This window comes from Macaca fascicularis, chromosome 1 (assembly GCF_037993035.2).
Source record: "Macaca fascicularis isolate 582-1 chromosome 1, T2T-MFA8v1.1".
Taxonomy (NCBI): Eukaryota; Metazoa; Chordata; class Mammalia; order Primates; family Cercopithecidae; genus Macaca; species Macaca fascicularis.
The window spans coordinates 149,426,092-149,446,401 of NC_088375.1; the positions used below are offsets into that span (position 1 = coordinate 149,426,092).

General features: G+C 39.7%; 1 protein-coding gene across 6 annotated transcripts in view; it reads left to right on the forward strand.

The window, feature by feature from the left end:
* The first annotated feature begins 12,649 nt into the window (after positions 1–12,649).
* Positions 12,650–20,310, forward strand: part of SYDE2 (synapse defective Rho GTPase homolog 2) — a 42,504-nt gene continuing 34,843 nt past the window's right edge. For 5 of the 6 annotated variants that reach the window (XR_012418210.1, XM_005542849.5, XM_045368043.3 and 2 more), the window contains exon 1: positions 12,650–14,123. Coding sequence is in view for 4 of the 6 variants with exons in the window: in XM_005542849.5 (XP_005542906.2) it covers positions 12,803–14,123 (1,321 nt within the window). In the remaining 2 variants the exon portion in view is untranslated. The remainder of the gene's footprint in view (positions 14,124–20,310) is intronic. The other variant, XM_074002731.1, reaches the window with a different exon arrangement.

Sequence of the window (20,310 nt, forward strand, 5' to 3'; positions counted from 1 at the left end):
CCTTTTTGGGCCCCAGTGCCCACTTCCAGGTTTAAGGTTGCATTGCATTCAGGTCAAGAGATACTGGAAGAAAAAGAAAAAAAGAAGTAAACTCATCATCATTTTGGTCATCCATTGACTTCTAATCTTCCACAATCCACCTGCTACTATTCACTTTCAGAGTCTTCAAATAGGTGTGGTGCTGCATGCATTATGTCCACATTTTATAATTAGAAATGTAACACTCAAAACCCAGAACCAGAACACCCAAAACCTTGGTTTGCTTTTTGGCTTTGCAGTTATTTTATATTGTATTTGTTATGACTGCATTCTGGGGAGAAGTATCCAGACTTGTGGGTGTATGTTCGCTTTTTATTAAGAAATTTTATCTGAAAAAGAATAAATTTTGTTTCTCCTTGTCTATAATATGTTTCTCTTGTTTCTCCTTGTCTATAATATGTGAACCAAATATAACTGTGATTCATGTATTAAATACGCATTTATTTAATTTACTTCTAGGGTAAACAGAGACATAAAACTTCTCATGCCTCGGGGCAGTCTTGACTCAGGCATTGAACTCTGTTACAAGCTTTGTTCCCTTTTTATTTGAACAATCTTCAGGCACTTAATTATGAGGTTGCTGACTGGCGTGCATGGTGAAAAAAAAGTTTTCAGGTTAGTGAGCCTATTCTACATTTAAAGAAAAACATTTACCACCAATGTAATTTCACAGAGATCCTGGTAGAAATGACATTCCTACTGGGTCATTTGATGTTTTCATTGTAAAATAAGTTTTTAACTTTTTTCTTCCTCACATGTTACATCCAATATACTAGCAAGTACCAATGCTGTTTACAATAAAATATCACACTCTAAGATAATTGTTGTGTATTACCAGAATATTATTTTAGTACTACTTATCAAGTTGAAATATTGAAAAACATGGTTTCCAGCAACTACTCTTCACATGAAGTTGAAAACAATTCCATTTTAATAATTGTGGCTGTGGGAGTGGTTACATGAGATTTTTCTTCTTGTTTATCTTTGCTTTTCTATGTTTTTAAGTTATCTTTTTTTTAAAAGAAAGCATCACTTTCATCAGAAAAAACATGCTTTACAAATGAGGATACTTGTACTAGAAGCTTGGACAACTAGGGTTGCATCCTCCTCAAACCTGAATAAACATGACTAAAATGGCTTGTCCCTTCTGGGTCTCAGCTATCTCATCTGAATGTGGTTACGATCATCTCTATTCTGCTTATTTATTTCCAAAGGTTTTAGGTAAGAATCAGACTAAGAGGTAAAGTAAAAACAGTTTACTACTCATAAAATTCTGTGCAAATATGAGGTTCCTGCTGATACTGAGATTATAATGATGCAAAATAAGGCAAGAGGGAAGTTTTATCATTACCATAGACCTTAACCCTTTTCGTAATTAGGCTAATGGTAGATTATTTAAAATTATGATATTATGCATTCCTTTCTTCTGGAAACAATTTTTGTGTGTTGTTCCCTGAAGATCAGAGGTCGAACGCTGGCAACCAGCACGTGTGTTTGGTTGACCCACCCAGAGTTAGCCTATGTAGTATATTTTAAAATGTGAAACTCACTTCCTTAGCCAAAGTGGGGAAGAAAGGAACACAGGAAAAGGGTGAGGGAATGATTCTTTGTAGTTCTCCATTCTTTCAGCTGAGAAAGTACTTACTCTTTTTTACTAAGTCCTCTGGTTATGTCTAGATTTGAACACTCATTGACAGGACCTACCTGGCCCCAGCAGGCACTGAGTTTGGAACCCTGTTGTAGATGTGTAAAATCAAGTTGTCTTTGCATGAATTCTACATTAGATTTTTCTTTTCAGAGCAATTACTGAGCTTCTATAGGGTACTGACCTCTCCAGTGACCATCACAGTGTTGCTGATGACTCTACAGGCTCCTCTTATCTCTTAATTAAGAAGCCACTGTATTTATTTGTTTAATATGTAGACTTGAGGACTCTATTAAAAAACTAGAATATAGCAAGTGAAAGCATTTCTGACAGTGATTATGCAATGAAACATAGCTTTCAAGCTGCTCTTCTCTTGGAAAATTGTCATGTTTCTTTCTTTCTTTTTTTTTTTTTTTTTTTTCTTGAGACAGAGTCTTGCTCCGTTGCCCAGGCTGGAGTGCAGTGGTGCCAGTGCATCCAAGAACACCTGGGCTCAACTAGTGATTCCCCCAGCCACAGCCTCCCAAGTAGCTGGGACTGCAGGTGCACACCAAAATGCTAATGTGTTTGTTTGTTTGTTTTATGTTGTGTAGGGACAGAGTCTCGCTACGTTTGCTAGGCTGGTCTTGAACTCCTGGGCTCAAGCTGTCCTGCCTTGGCCTCTCAAAGTGGTGGGATTACAGGCATGAGCCACTGCACCTGGCCTATGCTTCATCTCAAATGAGTCAGAGATGGTGATTTTGTCTACTCTGATGACAAAATAGATAGTTCTATTCGTCATCTTGAATTCAGTGTTAGTGTGTGAAATAACTTTGTTAACTCTTGGATGACTTGTTTAGTAAAAATGCTAAGAAGGTGACAGGAACGTGACTCGAGACTGATGTCCAGACTTTAAAAGATAGGAAGAGGCATGCAGTGGCTGGGCCCAATGGATTCAATGAATAACACATGATGTCAGCCTTCAAGGAAAGTATACTAATGCAGAAAAGAATTTGACAATTACTGTCTTGTCTTGTGATGAGTAATTGGAGGGAGAACTCTTCAGAGCAAAGAAACTATCCTAAATTCCTGATGTGATTTATCAGTATTTATCTCAAATATACAAAAAAGCGAAATCTATCACTGCTTTGATAACCTTTTAAAAACATGTTACCTTAAAAACTTGCTTGTTTTGAAAGAATATACTTTCTTTTTTTTTGAGACAGAGTCTCGCTCTGTTGCCCAGGCTGGAGTGCAATAACACAATTTTGGTTCACTGAAACCTCTGCCTCCTGGGTTCAAGTGATTCTCCTGCCTCAGCCTCCCGAGTAGCTGGGATTACAGGCGCCTGCCACCATGCCCAGCTATTTTTTTTTTATTTTTAATAGAGACGGGGTTTCACCAGGTTAGCCAGGACTGTCTTGAACTCCTGACCTAAGAATTCACTTGAAATACGTTTCTTGGAATGTATCGTTTCTACACTGAATGGACTTATCTGGCCTTGTATACACTATGTCTCACTTTCTTGTGTGTGCCATAATTGCGTGCATGCACTACACTTTAAAACAGCAACTGAGGGCCGGGCATGGTGGCTCACACCTGTAATCCCAGCACTTTGGGAAGCCGAGGCGGGCGGATCATGAGGTCAGAAGGTTGAGACCATTCTGGCTAACATGGTGAAACCCCATCTCTACTAAAAATACAAAAAATTAGCCAGGCGTGGTGGCAGGTGCCTGTAGTCCCAGCTACTCGAGAGGCTGAGGCAGGAGAATGGCGTGAACCAGTTGCAGTGAGCCGAGATCGCGCCACTGCACACCAGCCTGGACAACAGAGTGAAACTCCATCTCAAAACAAAAACAAAAACAAAAACACCAAAAAACAGCAACTGGGATAAAATCGAGGTGTTTCTACAGTAAAATTATAGAGTCATTAATAATTGTATGTGTTCTTATGAAAATGAGGCTGGTAGGAAAATAACTGATTTTTTATGGTAAAAATAATCCAGCTTCCTCTGGACCACCAAAAACAGTTAATAAATATGTGTGTACCTACAGTTCCCTCTTTACATATAATTGAATTGTTGGAAGATAATTTTAATCAGGAAAGAAGTTAACGGGTAGTTTTGGTTTGTGTTTTTCCCCTTAATTGGTTTTCTGCTGTTTCTAAAATGTTACATAATATATAGCTCCTTACCCTCTACCTTAGGGAAAATTGTCCAGTAAAAGAATACAAAAGGCTAAAGATGTGTTTACTTACCTATATTTTTCAGTGTAATTATGGTTTTTCCAGGTAATTTTTTGCTTATAAGGGTAATGTTCTTTGGTTTTGTTTACATGAAAGAACCATGAGTTTCCAGCAGGAAATGAAAGTAGGCTGTTATTTCTAAATGCTGAAAAACGTTTTTGTTTTCTTGGTGGAAGTGAGAGATTGAGGGGGCCAGAAGTCTTGTTTAATTTTGTAAGTCTGTATATGAATTCTTTGGTAGTTGATAGAGAAAAGTGAACTTTAAGAAGTCATTTGTATTCATTTGTTGAGTAGATAATTGGTCCTCCATATCTGTGGGTTCTGCATCCATGAATTCAACCAACCTCAGATTTAAAATATTTTCAAAAAAATTTCCACAAAGTTCCAAAAACCAAAACTCAAATTTGCCATCCACTGAGTACTGTGTTGAATCCACTTGAATGAAGTGATACGTAGGCATTGTATTAGGTATTATAAGTAATCTGGAGATGATTTATAGTAGACAGAAGGATGTGCCTAGGTTACATGAAAATGCTATGCCATTTTATATAAGGGATTTGAGCATCTGTGAATTTTGGTATCTGAGTGGGATTCTAGAACCAATCCACCCAGGATACTGAACGAAAAACTCTATAGAATCAAAGGTTTTATGAAAAACCAGCATTTGGAAATGTGACAGTATTTCTGACAACAATTACCCAATGAAGTATCTTTCAAGCTATTTGTATCTCCAATATTCTCTTAAAAGTTCCAATAAAACATTTTCTTTTTTGTTAAGATTTTCCATGAATATTAGTTGGGAGGAGAGCTAATGACAAAAAGGCAGGGAGTTTCGCCAGCCTGGCCAATGTGGTGAAACCCTGTCTCTACTACTCTACTAGAAAAATACAAAAATCGGCTGGGTGTGGTGGCAGGCACCTATAGTCCTAGCTACTCAAGAGGTTGAAGCAGGAGAATTGCTTGAACCCTGGAGGCAGAAGTTGCAGTGAGCCGACATCGTGCCACTGCACTCCAGCCTGGGTAAGAGAGCGAGACTCCATCTCAAAATACTACTACTACTACTACTACTACTACTACTACTACTACTACTACTAATAATAATAATGCAAGAAAATAGTCCTCTTTTTAAAAATTGAGATAAAATTTGCATACTATAAAATTCACCATGTTAAAGTCTAGCATATTGACAAGTTTGTGCAATAATTGTCACAATCTAATTCCAGAGCATTTTCATCACGCTAGGAAGAAACCCCATGTCCTTTAGAAATCATTCATTATTTCCTTCTTCCCCCAGCCTTGAGCAGCTACTAATCTACTTTCTGCCTCTACGGATGTGCCGATCTGGACAGTTCATATAAATGGAATCATACTATGTGATCTTTTGTGTCTGGCCTCTTTCACTTAGTGTAATGTTTTTGTTTTTTATTTTTTTGAGACAGGGTCTTGCTCTGTCATCCAGGCTGGAGGGCAGTGGCACAATCTAGCCTCACTGAAGCCTCAACCACCGACACTCAGGTGATCCTCCCACCTCAGCCTCCCGAGTAGCTGGGACTACAGGCACAGGCCATATCTCTAGCTAATTCTTTGTATTTTTTATAAAGACAGAATCCCACTATGTTGCCAAGGTTGGTCTCGAACTTCACTTGCCTTGGCCTCGAAAAATGCTGGGATTACAGGCGTGAGCCACCAGGCTTGGCTGGAACATAATGTTTTCAAGGTTCATCTACCTTGATTGTTACCTCTTTTAATTTTCTTAACAACACCCTGTGAAACAATGGCAAACCAATTTTACCATGAAGGAAATGGAAACATATATTTACTTGTTCTTGGGCACAACAATCACACTTTCATTCAACAAACATATATGGGGCACCTATGCCTGACAGAAATATTCTGCAAAGTGAGGTTCTGGCATTTAGAAGGTGGCAATACCACAAATAAATGGACATCCAATATAATGTTAAATAGTAATAAGTATAATAAAGAAAAATAAAGCAAAATGAGGTGGCTAGGAAATGCAAAGGGTATTATTTTAGATGGTGGGGGAGTCAGGGAAGGTCTCTCTGAGGAGATAACATTTGAAATGAGACCTGAATGGAAGGAGGTAGTAGGTCATGAAGAAATCATTTCAGGCAGAGGAAACAGCAGATGCAAAGGTCTTGAGGCAGGAGTGCATTTAGTGAGCAATGAGGAAGCCAGTGTGAATGGATGGCAGTGAGAGGAGAGGGGTGAGGAGAGAGGTAGAAGCAGCCAGAGATTTGGCCTCGGTTAGGGGCAGGGGCAGCCCTATTGTAACAGGGCAGCAGGCACATGGCAGAGTATCAGAGTACAGATAAAACATGCTGGTAGAGCTGGTGGTGGAAGGATAAGGAAACTCTCTCCTGAGTGTCTATCTCAGTGTAACAAGAAGAAGAGTGATAACTGAGAGTGAGGAGAGGGTGGTGGTGTCAGAAACTTGAGAAGAGAGTGAATGGACCAGGGATATTTGGTGAAGTTATCTAGCAACACCTGGGGACTCTTTGTGATGTGATTTTCTTCAGCCACATTTAAGCCTTCCAAGTGCCAATGCAGAGTATGAAGGAAAATCAGTTTCAACCAGGGCTGAGGTTGTGCCAAGTGAGTAGGACAATGGGAGAGACAACAGGCTGGGTGCAGTGGCTCACGCCTGTAATTCCAGCATTTTGGGAGGCAGAAGAGGGAGGATCACTTGAGGACAGAAGTTCGAGACCAACCTGGGATATATAGTGAGACCCCATCTCTACAAAAAGGCAAAACGAAGACTTCTATCAAGAGGGACAACAGAGCATGGTGATATATGCAAGGGAGTGATTCCACAAGGACCATGCAATCTCAACAGAGAAAGCAGGGAGGAAAGGACAGAAGGGGAATGATAAAGACTGTAGGTTAGTGGGATGGAGTTAATGGAGTCTGACTGCCAGAGGGAGGGAGCTGGAAAATAGGAAGTGATATTTTGAGAGTTTGTAGTTATTGGTTATGACAAAGTCTAAAGTAAGACTCTAGGACGGTGTGGCTGAGGTGGGTGGAGGTTAAGATTATTAGAGAAGAGAAACTTAAGAAAATAAGAGACCAGGGTACTGGATGGACCCTTTTGTGAATAATGAAATCACCAAGAGGATGACAAGAAAAATGGTGAAGAAAAGGAAATAATGAGGGAGACACTAGAATGAATGGAGGGAAGTTCGTGGATAACTACAAAAAGCAGATGACTATAAACAGCAAAAAGCAGTAGTATCGTTTAATGTCATGTATTTCAAAAGAGCTGCAGACTTTTAGAAAAGGGGAATAATGGTCTGGAATTAGCAAAGATGAGCAAGAGTTCATTTCCCTGATCAGTGGTTTTGGTGTATATGACTGATAAAGTTAGGATTTAAACTAGTTCTGTCTGATTTCCAGTCATTTCCATTATACCACCTCAGGTCTGGATTGGAATTATAGTTCTTGGACCTAGATTTCAACATTCTCTTACCATCTCTGCATTTGGCTGCCCTCAAAGTTGTGTTGCTTTAAACAGTTGCCAGGATCTATTATAAAAGTCTGATTCATGTTAAGATTTTAAAAATATATTCTGGAAAATTTCAAACATGTACAGAAAACAATCCCCCATGTAGCCATCACCCAATTTCAACACTTACCAGCCCAAAACTCACCCTCATTCTTCCACATCCTCAGTCTCCTTCCTCTGCAATTACTTTGAAAAAAATCCCTGGCTTTATATCTTATCATCCATATTTCAACATTTACCTCTAAAAGATAAAGTGCTATTTGTCAAAAAAATCACATCTAAAATTACAATAATTCTTCAATATAATCAAATATCGAGTTCAAATCTTCCTGTTTTTTTTAAACAGATGTTTGTTCAGATCAGACTCCAAATAAAGTCCATTCACTACAATTGGTTAATATGTTGAAGAAACTGTGGCCTTCGTCCTGTAGCTTCCCACAGTCTGGGTTTTGTTGATTGCATCCCCATGGTGTTATTTAACATGCTTCTTTGTTTTCTATAATTCCTGGAAATTGGTAATCAAATCTTGAGACTGGTCAGACACAGGTTTTATTTTTCTAAGAACTCTAACATGAATAAAATCATAGGTGGTGGTGTATACTTGATCAGAGGTCAGGTCAGGTTGTCTGTCTCTGTGATGTTAGAAGCCACTGGTGATTTTTGCCTAGATCCATTATTTCAAAATGGCAACCTTGTATCAATTTTTCTTCATTTATTAGATTGACAACTTTGAAACAGAGCAAGTTCCCTTCATGAACTAATTTGTTACCCTGAAGTCCAATGATGTGATTTAGGAAAGGGCAGCCTACACTTTCCCTTTTCTCACTGCCTATTTACTTTGGAAACAGGCTTATCTGAGTGCATATTTTGTCTTTAATGTATTTAAAGCTTGTCCTATGTTTAAAACCAAAGTGCATTTCAGAATGCACTTTTGCACTGTGGTGTAATATGAATAGATTTATCATTAAATGGAAATAAAGGATTTAGTTCTAACACCCTTGAGTTGGACTGTACTGAGAAGCATTAAAATGTTTAACAAGCAGCTTCCCAATGTTCAGATGCATTTCACAAAAGCTCATAAACTATTAAACTCTTTTCTGAAAGGTGACCAACTAAATAATTTATAAAAACAAAGGTTCAAGCCAGTGCAAGGATTATTACATCAACTGTCTAGTCTCTTTTTCTATTCAAAGAAATAACACAGGAGTGTAGTATCTATGGAATCAGACAGATGGGATTTGAATTCTTCTTTACTTGCTATGGTGAGCTTGGGCAAGTTACTCTATAATCCCAAATATATTAATATAATAAGAGATTCTGAAATATCAGTGACTATTCTAAAGCATACATTTCTAAAACATCAGAAATACATGTGCATTTAGCAAAAGCAAAAGTCTCTTTTTTACAACTTTGTTTTTCTTTGCATTTTGAGGCAGAGTGTTGTTCTGTCACCCAGGCTGCAGTGCAGTGGCACCATCTTGGCTCACTGCAACCTCTACCTCCTGGGCTCAAGTGAATCTCGTGACTCGCCCTCCTAAGTAGCTGGGGTTACAGGTGTGAGCCATCACGCCCAGCTAATTTTTGTAATTTTAGTAGAGATACGGTTTCTATGCTGGCCAGGCTGGTCTCGAACTCCCAGCTTCAAGTGATCCACCCACCTTAGCCTCCCAAAGAGCTGGGATTACAGGCATGAGTCACCAGACCCAGCCTATCTTTTTTATTACTTTGGTTGGGGTGGGGATGGGTTAAGCAATATTGCAAACTGCCAGATATTATTAATTATGAAACAGTAAAAATTGCTGTACTGAGAACATGTCATCCTTGATTCTCAGTGCAGTGTTAGTGTGGTCAGCTTTAGACTGAAGTACATTTTACTTCATACTAACGGAGTTGCATGGCAGACCAGGGAGGTCTACTCCAGGGCATCCCTTTAAGGCAGTTTAGGGAGAGAGTACTAGACAAATGGTAGAGCTAAATTTGCCTTTGGTTCTGCTAAGAGTATAATGGAAGACTGAACATCAGTGAGACAGATATGCACTCTAAATTGACTAGAAAACAACCATAACACAACTAAACACTTCCCTTCCATTACTGTTAAATCTAGCCCTCTGCCTCAACTTGCCCTGCTTTTTTCCCCCTTCTCCCAGATTGAGTCAGTGCTACTACATCCTTAGTTTAGATCCCTGCCTTACTGGAGCCCTGTTATCTCATAGTTGTTGTATCTTTTGTGACAGTGCCAACACATAGTTGTTAATTCATGGGGCATCAAAATGATTTCCAAGTCACTAAGAAACAAACATAAACACTGAAAAATGATTCCCATCCCCTAATTTTCATGGGAATCTATGAATTAGAAAGATATGAAAATTGAGATAAGTAGGGGAACAGTATACAAATTGTTAAAAAAGATTTTACAAAGTATAGTTTATGTTCATATCTTGTCATTACCTTAATTATATTAGGCATAATATAAGTTTTGTGGGCACTGTCTCTTTAGAATTACATTTTTACCAACTTTTTATTGATGTGTAATGCACATACAGAAAAGTGGAATTTACATTATTAAGGTCTTTAAATAGTGTCACATGGCCATGACTGCCTTATTAATTTCTGTTGTGATGCAAAATATGATTAAAATTGTGAATTCATGTGTTAGAACATTCTCAACTTTAAAGTAGCATTAAGTTCAGTTGTGGTATGCTGCATCAAACTTAGTTCTGAGTAACGCCTAGAACAATGCACAGTATTTTATATTGGCCAATAACCAATGTTTTATAACTCCTGAACAAGTGGATAAACTGAATTCAGTATGAAGTTCAATCTAGATCTTCAAGGTTATATTTTTCTACTCATATATATCTATCTGCATATAGATATATATGCAGCGAATAGTGTTCTTAACAACTATGTTAACTACAAAGAATAAAAAGATTTTGCAACAGAGTTGGAATGGAAACAATTTCTGAGATAGAGATCAAATTGTGTTTAGAGAACCATTATTGGCAACTTTGCTATCGGTCATTTCCTGTGGGAATATTTCACTGGGACATAGTTTTATGCTCTGACTATTCATTAAATAGCCTGGGGCCCATGGAATGAAAATATTGTAGAACTATAAATATCAATATATGCAAATTATAGTGTAACATTTCATCACATTTCATTGCATTTTCTTAGATACGAATTAAGATTATTTAACAAACTGTGTCTCTTACTCATCGCAGAAAGAATTTTAAAACAACACTAATATAGCATGGTCTAGTGGAGAGTTAGGCAATAGACTGGAACTAAAGCCACTTGTTCTAAATTAAAATTGATACTAATTCAAAAATGTTTATTCATCATGTACAATATATAAGATGCTAAATTTATACTCCTGTAAAGAATATAAAAGTCAATTATAAACAGTTTCCACCCTTAGGGAGTTTATGAATTTTCTTGTGAAGGAGAAAGAGCATGTATACAAATTGTATAAAACAAAAAACAGTAACTATACTATGAGTGGGTGGGAGTAAAGTACTATTGAAGTTTAGAAGAACTTGAGTTCCTGTCTGGAGATCCAAGATGACTTCATAAAGAATGTGGTTGAGCCAAGTTTTATTATTTTATTTTTATTTTTTTGAGACAGAGTCTCCCTCAGTCATCCAGGCTGGAATGAAGGGGCGTGATCTCGGTTCACTACAGCTTCAACCTCACAGGTTCAAGCGATCCTCCCACCGCGGCCTCTAGAGTAGCTAGGACCAGAGGTGCACACCACCACATCTGGCCCTTTTTTTTGTTTGTTTTGTTTTTGTTTTCGTTTCTCATAGAGACCAGGTTGTGCCATGTTGTCCAGACTGGTCTTGAACTCCTGGGCTCAAGCAATCTGCCCATCTCGGCCTCTCAAAGTGCTAAGATTACAGGCATGAGCCACCCCATCTGTCCTAGAACAGAGTTTTATAGAGTGGGTAAGATTTCTGCAAATCTTCTCTCTTATCTGCAAATCTCAGATGCAGATACAATTATTCCAGGAAGCGGAGACTAGGTACTAATAAAAGTAGTATAGTCAAAGCACATTCAGAGATTGGAGCCGTTGGACAACAAAACTGACATAGGAAAATATACTGCAGCTGGGAATAAGGTAAATTAAGGCAAAATTACTTCATTTTATTCAGTAATGCAAGCATTTATTTCTTCAACAAATTTTTCTTAAGTATTTGAGTATCTACTAAGTGCAGGTACTGTGCTAGGTGTTAGTACATTTGTAACTCAGAAAAAGGCCCTTTCTACTATGTAAACACTAAAAAAAGTAACTCAAATCAGGGATGATAGCACGACTGATTCTTGTCAATCACTGAATCAATTAATCTCTGGCAATGAGGGGTACTTTAGTTTGCAACTGCTACCCAGAACCTGGAATTTAATGTTTTTGGGAGATGGCTGGTATTTCCAGATTACACTGTGTCTCAATTTCAATTCAATTGCTTCTCAACTCACTATTTAAATTAAAATGAAGTGTTAGCTTTTTTATATCAGAAAGCTGCAAACCTGATAGTCTTGTAGGTAGGGTGATGGGGGACATTATGTTCGTGGCTTCATTTTACAAGTTTTGGCTGATGTAAGAATTAATTTTGTTAGTATGCATTAATTGAAAGAAATAAGGAAAAACAGATTTAAAAGCGACATCGGTGGGTGGGTTTTGCTTTGTTTTTAATAAAAGGACTCTTATAGAAAAGGAATCGCTGCAAATTTCTTTTAAATAGCTAGCTCTCTGGGCAATTAAAATGATTGATACATTTCTAGAACACACACACCGAGATACACCTGCACTCATACTTTGTCCGTCAAAACAATCTTTGTTTTCTCTCAAGCTAGGACTTGCTATGCCTAAGACACACCTCGTGCAGGGGTGGCGGTGAAGGTGCTGGGGTGACAGCCAGGAGGGCACTTTCCCTTTCTCCGGCTCCCTAACCAAAACTTTGCAGGCACCAGCCCAGACTCATGTTCCCGCTCGTTCTTCTTTCCTCTGCCTCAACTCTCTCCGCACCCTTCGCGCTCTGTGCGCCCACCCCTGCTTCCGTCGGTCAGCTTCAGCCGACCTACTACCCACCTCCCGGCCTGCGACCTCAGCCTCCACCTGCACCACTCGCCCACCCCGGGAACCCACCTCTGCGGCCCCCGGCCTGCGCGTCCCGTCGCGGCCCGGGGCTCCGGGGCCCTCCCCCACGCCTTCCCGCGGCAGAGTTATGCCAAGTATGTGAGGAGCCGGCGAGGGCCAGCGCCGGTCATGGGGAGCCGCCGCCGCCTCCGCCTCCGCGAGCGCGGTTTTCTCCGCAGCGGGTCTCCGACCTCTCCCCACGGCTGGGGTGAGCCTCGCGGCTAAGGCAGAGGAGATGGCGGACCCTCTGAGGAGGACGCTGTCCAGGCTCCGGGGAAGGCGGGGTCCCCGCGGCGCCGGGGGGCTAGGGCTCCGGGCAGCAGCGGCAGCTGCGGTGGCGGCCTCTTCGGCAGCCGCAGGAGACGCCTGGGGTGCCGCAGACACCCCCCAACGTGAGCACGCCGGGGGAGCCGGGCCGAGCCTACAGCAGCCCCCGCCGTCACCTGCGGCGTGGGGTCCCGGCGCGCGGGTCCCCAGAGGGCACCCGGAGCAGTCGGGGGCCCTCGGGACTCGGCCGCGCTGCGGGCAGGAGGCCGCCCCCTGGAGCCATGCCTCTCTGCACGCCCCCGAGGGCTCCGAGGGCAGCGGAGAGGAGGAAGTGGACGAGGACGAAGACGACTACGACGCCGACTACTACGAAAACCTGCCCGGCGGCTCGCAGCCTGCGCCCGAGCCTGAGGGGGCGGAGGCGGAACGGCGTCCCCCGCCTCCCCCAGCGGCGGGCTCCTCCCTGGGGGCGGAGGGCGGCCGCCTGGAGACAGGCAGGCTGCGGACCCAGTTGCGAGAGGCCTATTATCTGCTGATCCAGGCCATGCACGACCTGCCCCCTGACTCGGGCGCGCGGCGGGGCGGCGGGGGCTTGGCGGATCACGGCTTCCCCGCGGGAGCCCGGGCTCCGGGCCAGCCGCCTTCCCGCGGCGCTGCGGACCGCCGAGCCTGTCCCCGAGACGGGGAGAGGCGAGGCGGCGGACGGCCTCTGCAGCAGGTGTCCCCGCCCCGGTCGCCTCAGAGGGAGTCGGGGGGAGGCCAGCTGCGGACTCCTCGGATGCGGCTGTCCTGCAGCAGAAGCCTCGAGAGCCTCCGGGTGGGTGCCAAGCCGCTTCCCTTCCAGCGGTGGCCAAGCGACAGCTGGATCAGGTGCGGCGGGCACGGGGACTGGGACGAGCCCCCGCCACGTGGAGGCAGGATGGACGGCTGGAGTGGGGACCGCGCCCGGGCGGCTGCACCCACCGGCCTCCAGCCTCCAGGCTCCAAGGACCACGGCTGCTCCTCGGGAAGCCCTTTCAGGGATCCAGCGGGGTCCTCTGTGATACGCAGCGGCAAAGGAGACCGCCGGGAAGGCCCCTCCTTCCTCAAGCCGCCTGCAGTGACAGTCAAGAAGCTGCAGAAGTGGATGTACAAAGGGCGTCTGCTGTCCCTGGGAATGAAGGGTCGTGCCCGTGGGACGGCCCCCAAAGTCACAGGAACGCAGGCAGCCTCCCCAAATGTGGGCGCTTTGAAAGTGCGTGAAAACAGTGTCCTGTCGGTGCCCCCAGACCAAAGGATTACGCTGACAGGTAGGATACTTTGCGATCAAATAGCTAGCACCGCGAGCTTTACTGTTTATCGACTGGGCTTCTGTCTTAAAAGCCAAGAAAAAGGTATGTTTTTGCAGACAGGTACGTTACCGGGCCAAAGTAAGTGTCATGTAAGTGGCAGCTTAAAGTAATTTCGAGGTTACTTAATATAATGCATTTACTCGTTTTGCTTTTTGTTTTGTTTTTTAATCAGACAGTGGCATGAAGAATTGGGGTTGTGTTTCTTCTCGAAAAACCAGTGTGCCTATTCCCTAAGTATTAGTGAATGAGTAAAGGTTAAGTTTAACACACTTTTAGTAGGTTTACAGATGGGAGGTACTGTCTTGATTTTTTATTCTTTGTAGCTCTAGGCAAATCCATAGACTTTTGTGGAGTTTGTGAATTTGAATTTGATTCAACGTAGATTTTATAGGCTTCATAAACTGTCATTTTACTCATTACAACTTTTTTTTGTCTGGCCCAGGCACGCACACACATGCATACATACACACAACCAAAACCCCAAACAAATCAAACAAAAAAAACCTACTATAAGTAGAATTTTTTAGTCAGGTAGTATTTCATATACACCATCTCTCCACCTGCCTACCTTCACCAAAGAAACCCCAACAAAGTAAGTAATCTTTTTATTGTGAAAAATCAAGGACACTAACATTTTCATCAAAAGAAAAATGTCCCTCAGGTACTTTTTTTTGTTTTAAAAGCAGTCATTTGCAAACTTAAAATCTATTTATATGAGAAGTAAATTAGTTTTTTAAAAAGTATATTGATCCTTATAATAGGATTATGCTCCCTATTTTGTATGTGCATGATTTTTAACTATCACTGAAGGTTTAGGTTATCAGTGCTAGAAACCTGTGAATTATGTTGTAAATATCAAAATATCTTTCCTGAAAGGAGTATAATATCTTCAAAGTGAGCCAAAACAACATGGTCTTTTGAATACTCTTACATATAAAAATTTTTAGTGAGCATAAAGACTTATAAGTCAGGAATAATTTTGAAAACCTTAAATTCTGAAATGTAAAAGGTATTCACAGTACTTGGCTGTTTCTCTGTTAGTAATTACAAATCATACAGGACTGGATTTATACACATTAACTTTGTTTAACCAATAAACACACAACAGTGGGGAGAAACAAAGTTCACAAAACTTCTTATCAAACAATGAAGACAAATCAAATGATTCATTCAAAGTGTGTGCCAACTTGCAAAGTTTTTTCCTGTCTATACAGCGCTAATACATACCTGTCAAATTTTATTCTCAAGGTTAAATATTCCATTTCACTTGAACAAGAGGATAGTAGAATATAAATTCTTTAAGAGAGGTGTACTTTATACTAAGTTCATATTCAACATGCATTTCCAGGAGTAAAGTAATTTGTAATCATTTATTATATTTTATTGCCACAATATTTATACCTCCTCGACTTTGGCTTAGTTTTAACTCTTGGTACCATAGTTGAATTTCATCCATAACAAAAAAGAGTCAAATATTTTTCACCCTTTTGTTGCAGTGCTAAAACATTTACCATGTGATGGCTTTTAATGCCCTCAGTAGTAAACATTCAAGGATTTTTAAAGTAATAAATATAGTTCCTTTAAGAATGAATTTGATTTTTGCATTAAGCAACTAAATGAAACTGCTTAGAAATTAAAATGAAACAGAATTATATGATAGTATTTTAGATATTTTATGAGAAATCTAAGCCAAAGCTACCATAATCTCTGGTTTAAACAACTCTCAGATGTTCCTTCCTTTTAAATCACTAATTCATCTTTCAGGAGAGATGAAAATAATTTGTGCAGTGTTTACGTATCTAGTATAGATTTGGAGAGCTTTTTAAAAAATTATTTTTAATAAAGTGTAGTTGGTCTTATTAAGACCATTCTGGATACATTAGGTGGTTCTCATATAATTTTTATAGCCCCAAAATGGAGATATGCTGTCATTTAATAACAACAACAAGAAAAAGAACAGAGAGATTAAGCAGTTTGCCCAAGATCACTCAATTGGTACCTGTATATGGATTCAGACTACTATGTGGATTCAAACTCAAGGTGTCATGAGTTTGAAAAAAGCCCCTATTTATATAAGATCAGAGACTCGAGAGTTCTTTAAAGGTCTGATCCAATTAATTCTATTAAATTGCTTGGATTGAGGATATGGGTGAATTTCAACAAGGCATAAGGGGTAAGTAACTTCCTCAAAGTTGCAAAGAAGATGGGAGACTCTTAGGCTAGGTTTAAGGATATTTTAAAAAGTAATTGCTGTATCCATTTTAAACTTTTACCTTTAAATATTTACTTATTTCAAATTGATGTTACTTGACTTCTACTTTTAAATCACGTTTTCTGCAAAACTTACTTGGAGCGGTCTAGATGAACCAGTACATTCTTGTTTATGTAAAGATGTTAAATATCCGAAATGGTTTATAGCACATTTTTCTGTACAATATTATTCATAGGACATTTTCTGTCAAAATAAAATTATATTTAGAATTTGTAATACCGAATAATTATTCAGTGAAATGGAGATACTTAATCTATATAGGTATTGTGAAAATTTTTGAGACTATATGACAAATGGAAACACAAATGATTTTCTATTTTGATTTCTGGCTCCTACTAAGAACTTTTGATAGTATTATAATGCCAAATGATTTGATGCAGTTAAGTATGTAGTGTTCACAGATTGGCCGATTTGTTCTTAATTGAGATGATGATTTAAGAAATCTAAAGTCATTACACATAGTAAAAATTGTCAAGTTTCTGCAAGCCTTAAAATTACAAAGGAATCTTAATGTGTTTGCCAACTATACATCATTATAAATCTTTATAAATAAGTTTTAATTAGCATATCGTTTTCAGAAACAAATTCAAAAGCACCTTTTATTGCTTTAAAAAATAATTAGCCTACTTTGACTCCACTTTTCCTGCTACATGGTCTGTGAAAGAAAAAACTTGACTGTATTACTTAGTATTTTGTCTAAAATTTTTAGACAATTATTTTAAGGTAGTATTAATTAGTTTGGTATGATCTTTAACCATCTTAAAGTGAAGTTGACACTATGACTTGATTCCCACCTACTTTTCTCAAGTATTTGTAAACTCTGATTTTTTTATCTTTATGAATTATATAATCTTTATGAGTTTTTCCAACAACTTTTTTCTGTATTGGCCCACTTCAAGATGGGTAGCAATAGGTATATAGTTTTTTTTCAGTCGTCTAGTTTTAAATCTCTGCCTGAGAGATTCTGCTGTTGTGGTGCTAGAAAGCAAGTGCAGTTGCTTTTTTTTTTTTTTTTTTTTTCTTTCCTTTTTTCTGGAAGAGTGCCATGGAACATTGGAGTTGCTGGTGGCTGGAAAACTTTGAGAATTACAAATTCAGCAGAAAATAGTGGTGTGTTGATTTGAAAGTCCTACATTTCTAGACCAGTGGCTCCCAAGAAATGTTGTGTTTATTTTTTAAGAAGGCTGTTTGCTAGACCTTTGCCACTCAAAAATGTGGTTCACTGTTTTAGAGCAGTGCTTTTCAAACTTAGTGTCCATATGAATTCCCTGGAAATTTTGTTGAAATGCAGATTCTATAGGTGTAGGGTGGCTGAGATTCTGCTTCTAGTGTAGATGCTGCTTTCTGGTGGACAATACTTTTGAATAGTAAGCTTCTAGAGCTCTCACATCCCTGAAGTTTTTTTTAAAAAAATTCTACCTTATTCTGATACTTGGTACTTAAACTACCTCTATTAGAGCAAAGCAGTTGGGCTCTTTTTGCTTCAGTTTTATGTATATGAATTAATGTACTTACTACTTATATATTACAAATTTGAGCAGTTCCCTCCATATTGGTCTCATCTTGCACTAACAAATATTAGTGAGATTTTGGAATCTGCAAGAGAGGAGGCCATATAGTACAATGGTTAACAGAATAGAGATTCTGGGTTTCTGGTCAGACTACCACTTACCAGACTTGTGACCTTGGATAAGTTACTCAACCTTGTGTAGCCTCAGTCCTCAGGTTGCTGTGAGGATGAAAAAAGATAATCCATTTGGTACTGTACCTGGTACTTACTTATTATCAAGGGGAAGGCAACCAGGCTTTGTGAGAATGCTGCTTTGCCTCAGATCATTAGGATTCTAGATGGAGAGTGAAAAGATCGAAGTTGAGGAGTACTGCCTTAGGAGCACTGGGAATTGAGCTAGAGGACACCTTTTTGGGGTATTTATTTATTCTGCTCATCTTTTGTGCTTCTTTCTCTTGCTGCTCCCTGTTACTTTTGTGGAACTGAAAACAGTCTCAGAGTTTTCTTCTCTACTTTCCCCTCTCAAAAGCTAACACACAGCTTTTTTTTTTTCTTTAGGGTTTTTATTGCTAGTCACAAGGGAAGAAAAATAAAAGAAAAAAGATGTTTCTTTCCTTTTCATTCTATCCCTCTCCCCCTTTAGATTTGTCCAGGAAAGATAAAGATACACACACACATAAACACAAACAGAAACTTAAGACTTAAGTTTATTCTAGTAATTTCATTTGGACTGCCAAGTTTGTAAGCAGGGGATACTTGTACTCATTTAGAAACAGGATTTTAATAAATATTAAAATGTTTAATGCTTTTAAAACATAGATTAAAACATCTAATACAGTGTTCATAAGATACTTTTATTTGGGATTTTTAAAAAGATGTAAGGAAAAGCAGGAGATTATTTCTGCAGAATTTTTAAAATGATGAAAGATGTCTCTAGAGAGACATCACTAGAGAGATCTAGTACCTAGAGAGACATCTTTCATCATTTAAAATTTTTTTTTTTTTTTTTTTTTTTAGATGGAGTGTAGCTCTGTCACCCAGGCTGGTGTGCAGTGGTGTGATCTTGGCTCACTGCAAGCTCCCCCTCTCGGGTTCACACCATTCTCCTGCCTCAGCCTCCCGAGTGGCTGGGACTACAGGCGCCCATCACCATGCCCGGCTAATTTTTTGTATTTTTAGTAGAGACAGGGTTTCACGGTGTTAGCCAGGATGGTCTCGATCTGCTAACCTCGTGATCCATCCGCCTATGCCTCCCAAGGTACTGGGATTACAGGCATGAGCCACCGTGCCTGGCCAGTACTACACATTTTCAGTGAGGGTTGAAATATACAATTTATTGGAAAATTTGCTGATGCATTTGAGCTGGGCGCACTAGTTAAATGTTCAGTAATAGTAAGTAATCTAGATTTATTATGAAATAATAGTTGAGAAAACAGATTTGACTTGGGTAGTTCACCACTGTGTGGAATATTTTTCTGAGTGAAAAACTTTTAATTGCCACTTCTGTTTTCTCTTACAGATTCAAAGTAAAACAACTTTAATTAGAATCTGAAAATTATCTCATAACATGCATAGTTGCAAGAGACTAAGGACTTTTTTGCCTTGTAACTTTGCATACTTATTTTTATATTTTTACTTGGACCTTCTTTCTTTTTTTTTTTGAGACGGAGTCTCGCTCTGTCGCCCGGGCTAGAGTGCAGTGGCCGGATCTCAGCTCACTGCAAGCTCCATCTCCTGGGTTCACGCCATTCTCCTGCCTCAGCCTCCCGAGTAGCTAGGACTACAGGTGCCTGCCACCTCGCCCGGCTAGTTTTTTTTTTTGTATTTTTTAGTAGAGACGGGGTTTCACCATGTTAGCCAGGATGGTCTCGATCTCCTGACCTCGTGATCCGCCCATCTCGGCCTCCCAAAGTGCTGGGATTACAGGCTTGAGCCACGCGCCTGGCTGGACCTTCTTTCAATGTGTGTGTGTGTGTGTGTGTGTGTGTGTGTGTGTGTGTGTAATGTATATGTTATATTTTTATATATATAATATATTTTATTATATATTGTATATATTTTACATATAATATATAGGCAACAGTGAGACCCTGTCTCTTCAAAAAAATTTATAATTTGTAAATAATATATATTTTACATATATATGAAGCTAAAACTCCTAAATTTATGCTAATATGGTTAAACATTAATTATTGCATTAAATGGGAGGGAAGATTGCAAATAGCTTTCCATATCTATGAATTTACATTCATATGGATCCATTTAATTTAAGTGAGATAAAAATGTTTTAAATAATTTATAAATAATTGCTCAAGTAAAGTTTATTATCTTGAATAATGTGTTGATTAATTCAGTTTAATAAA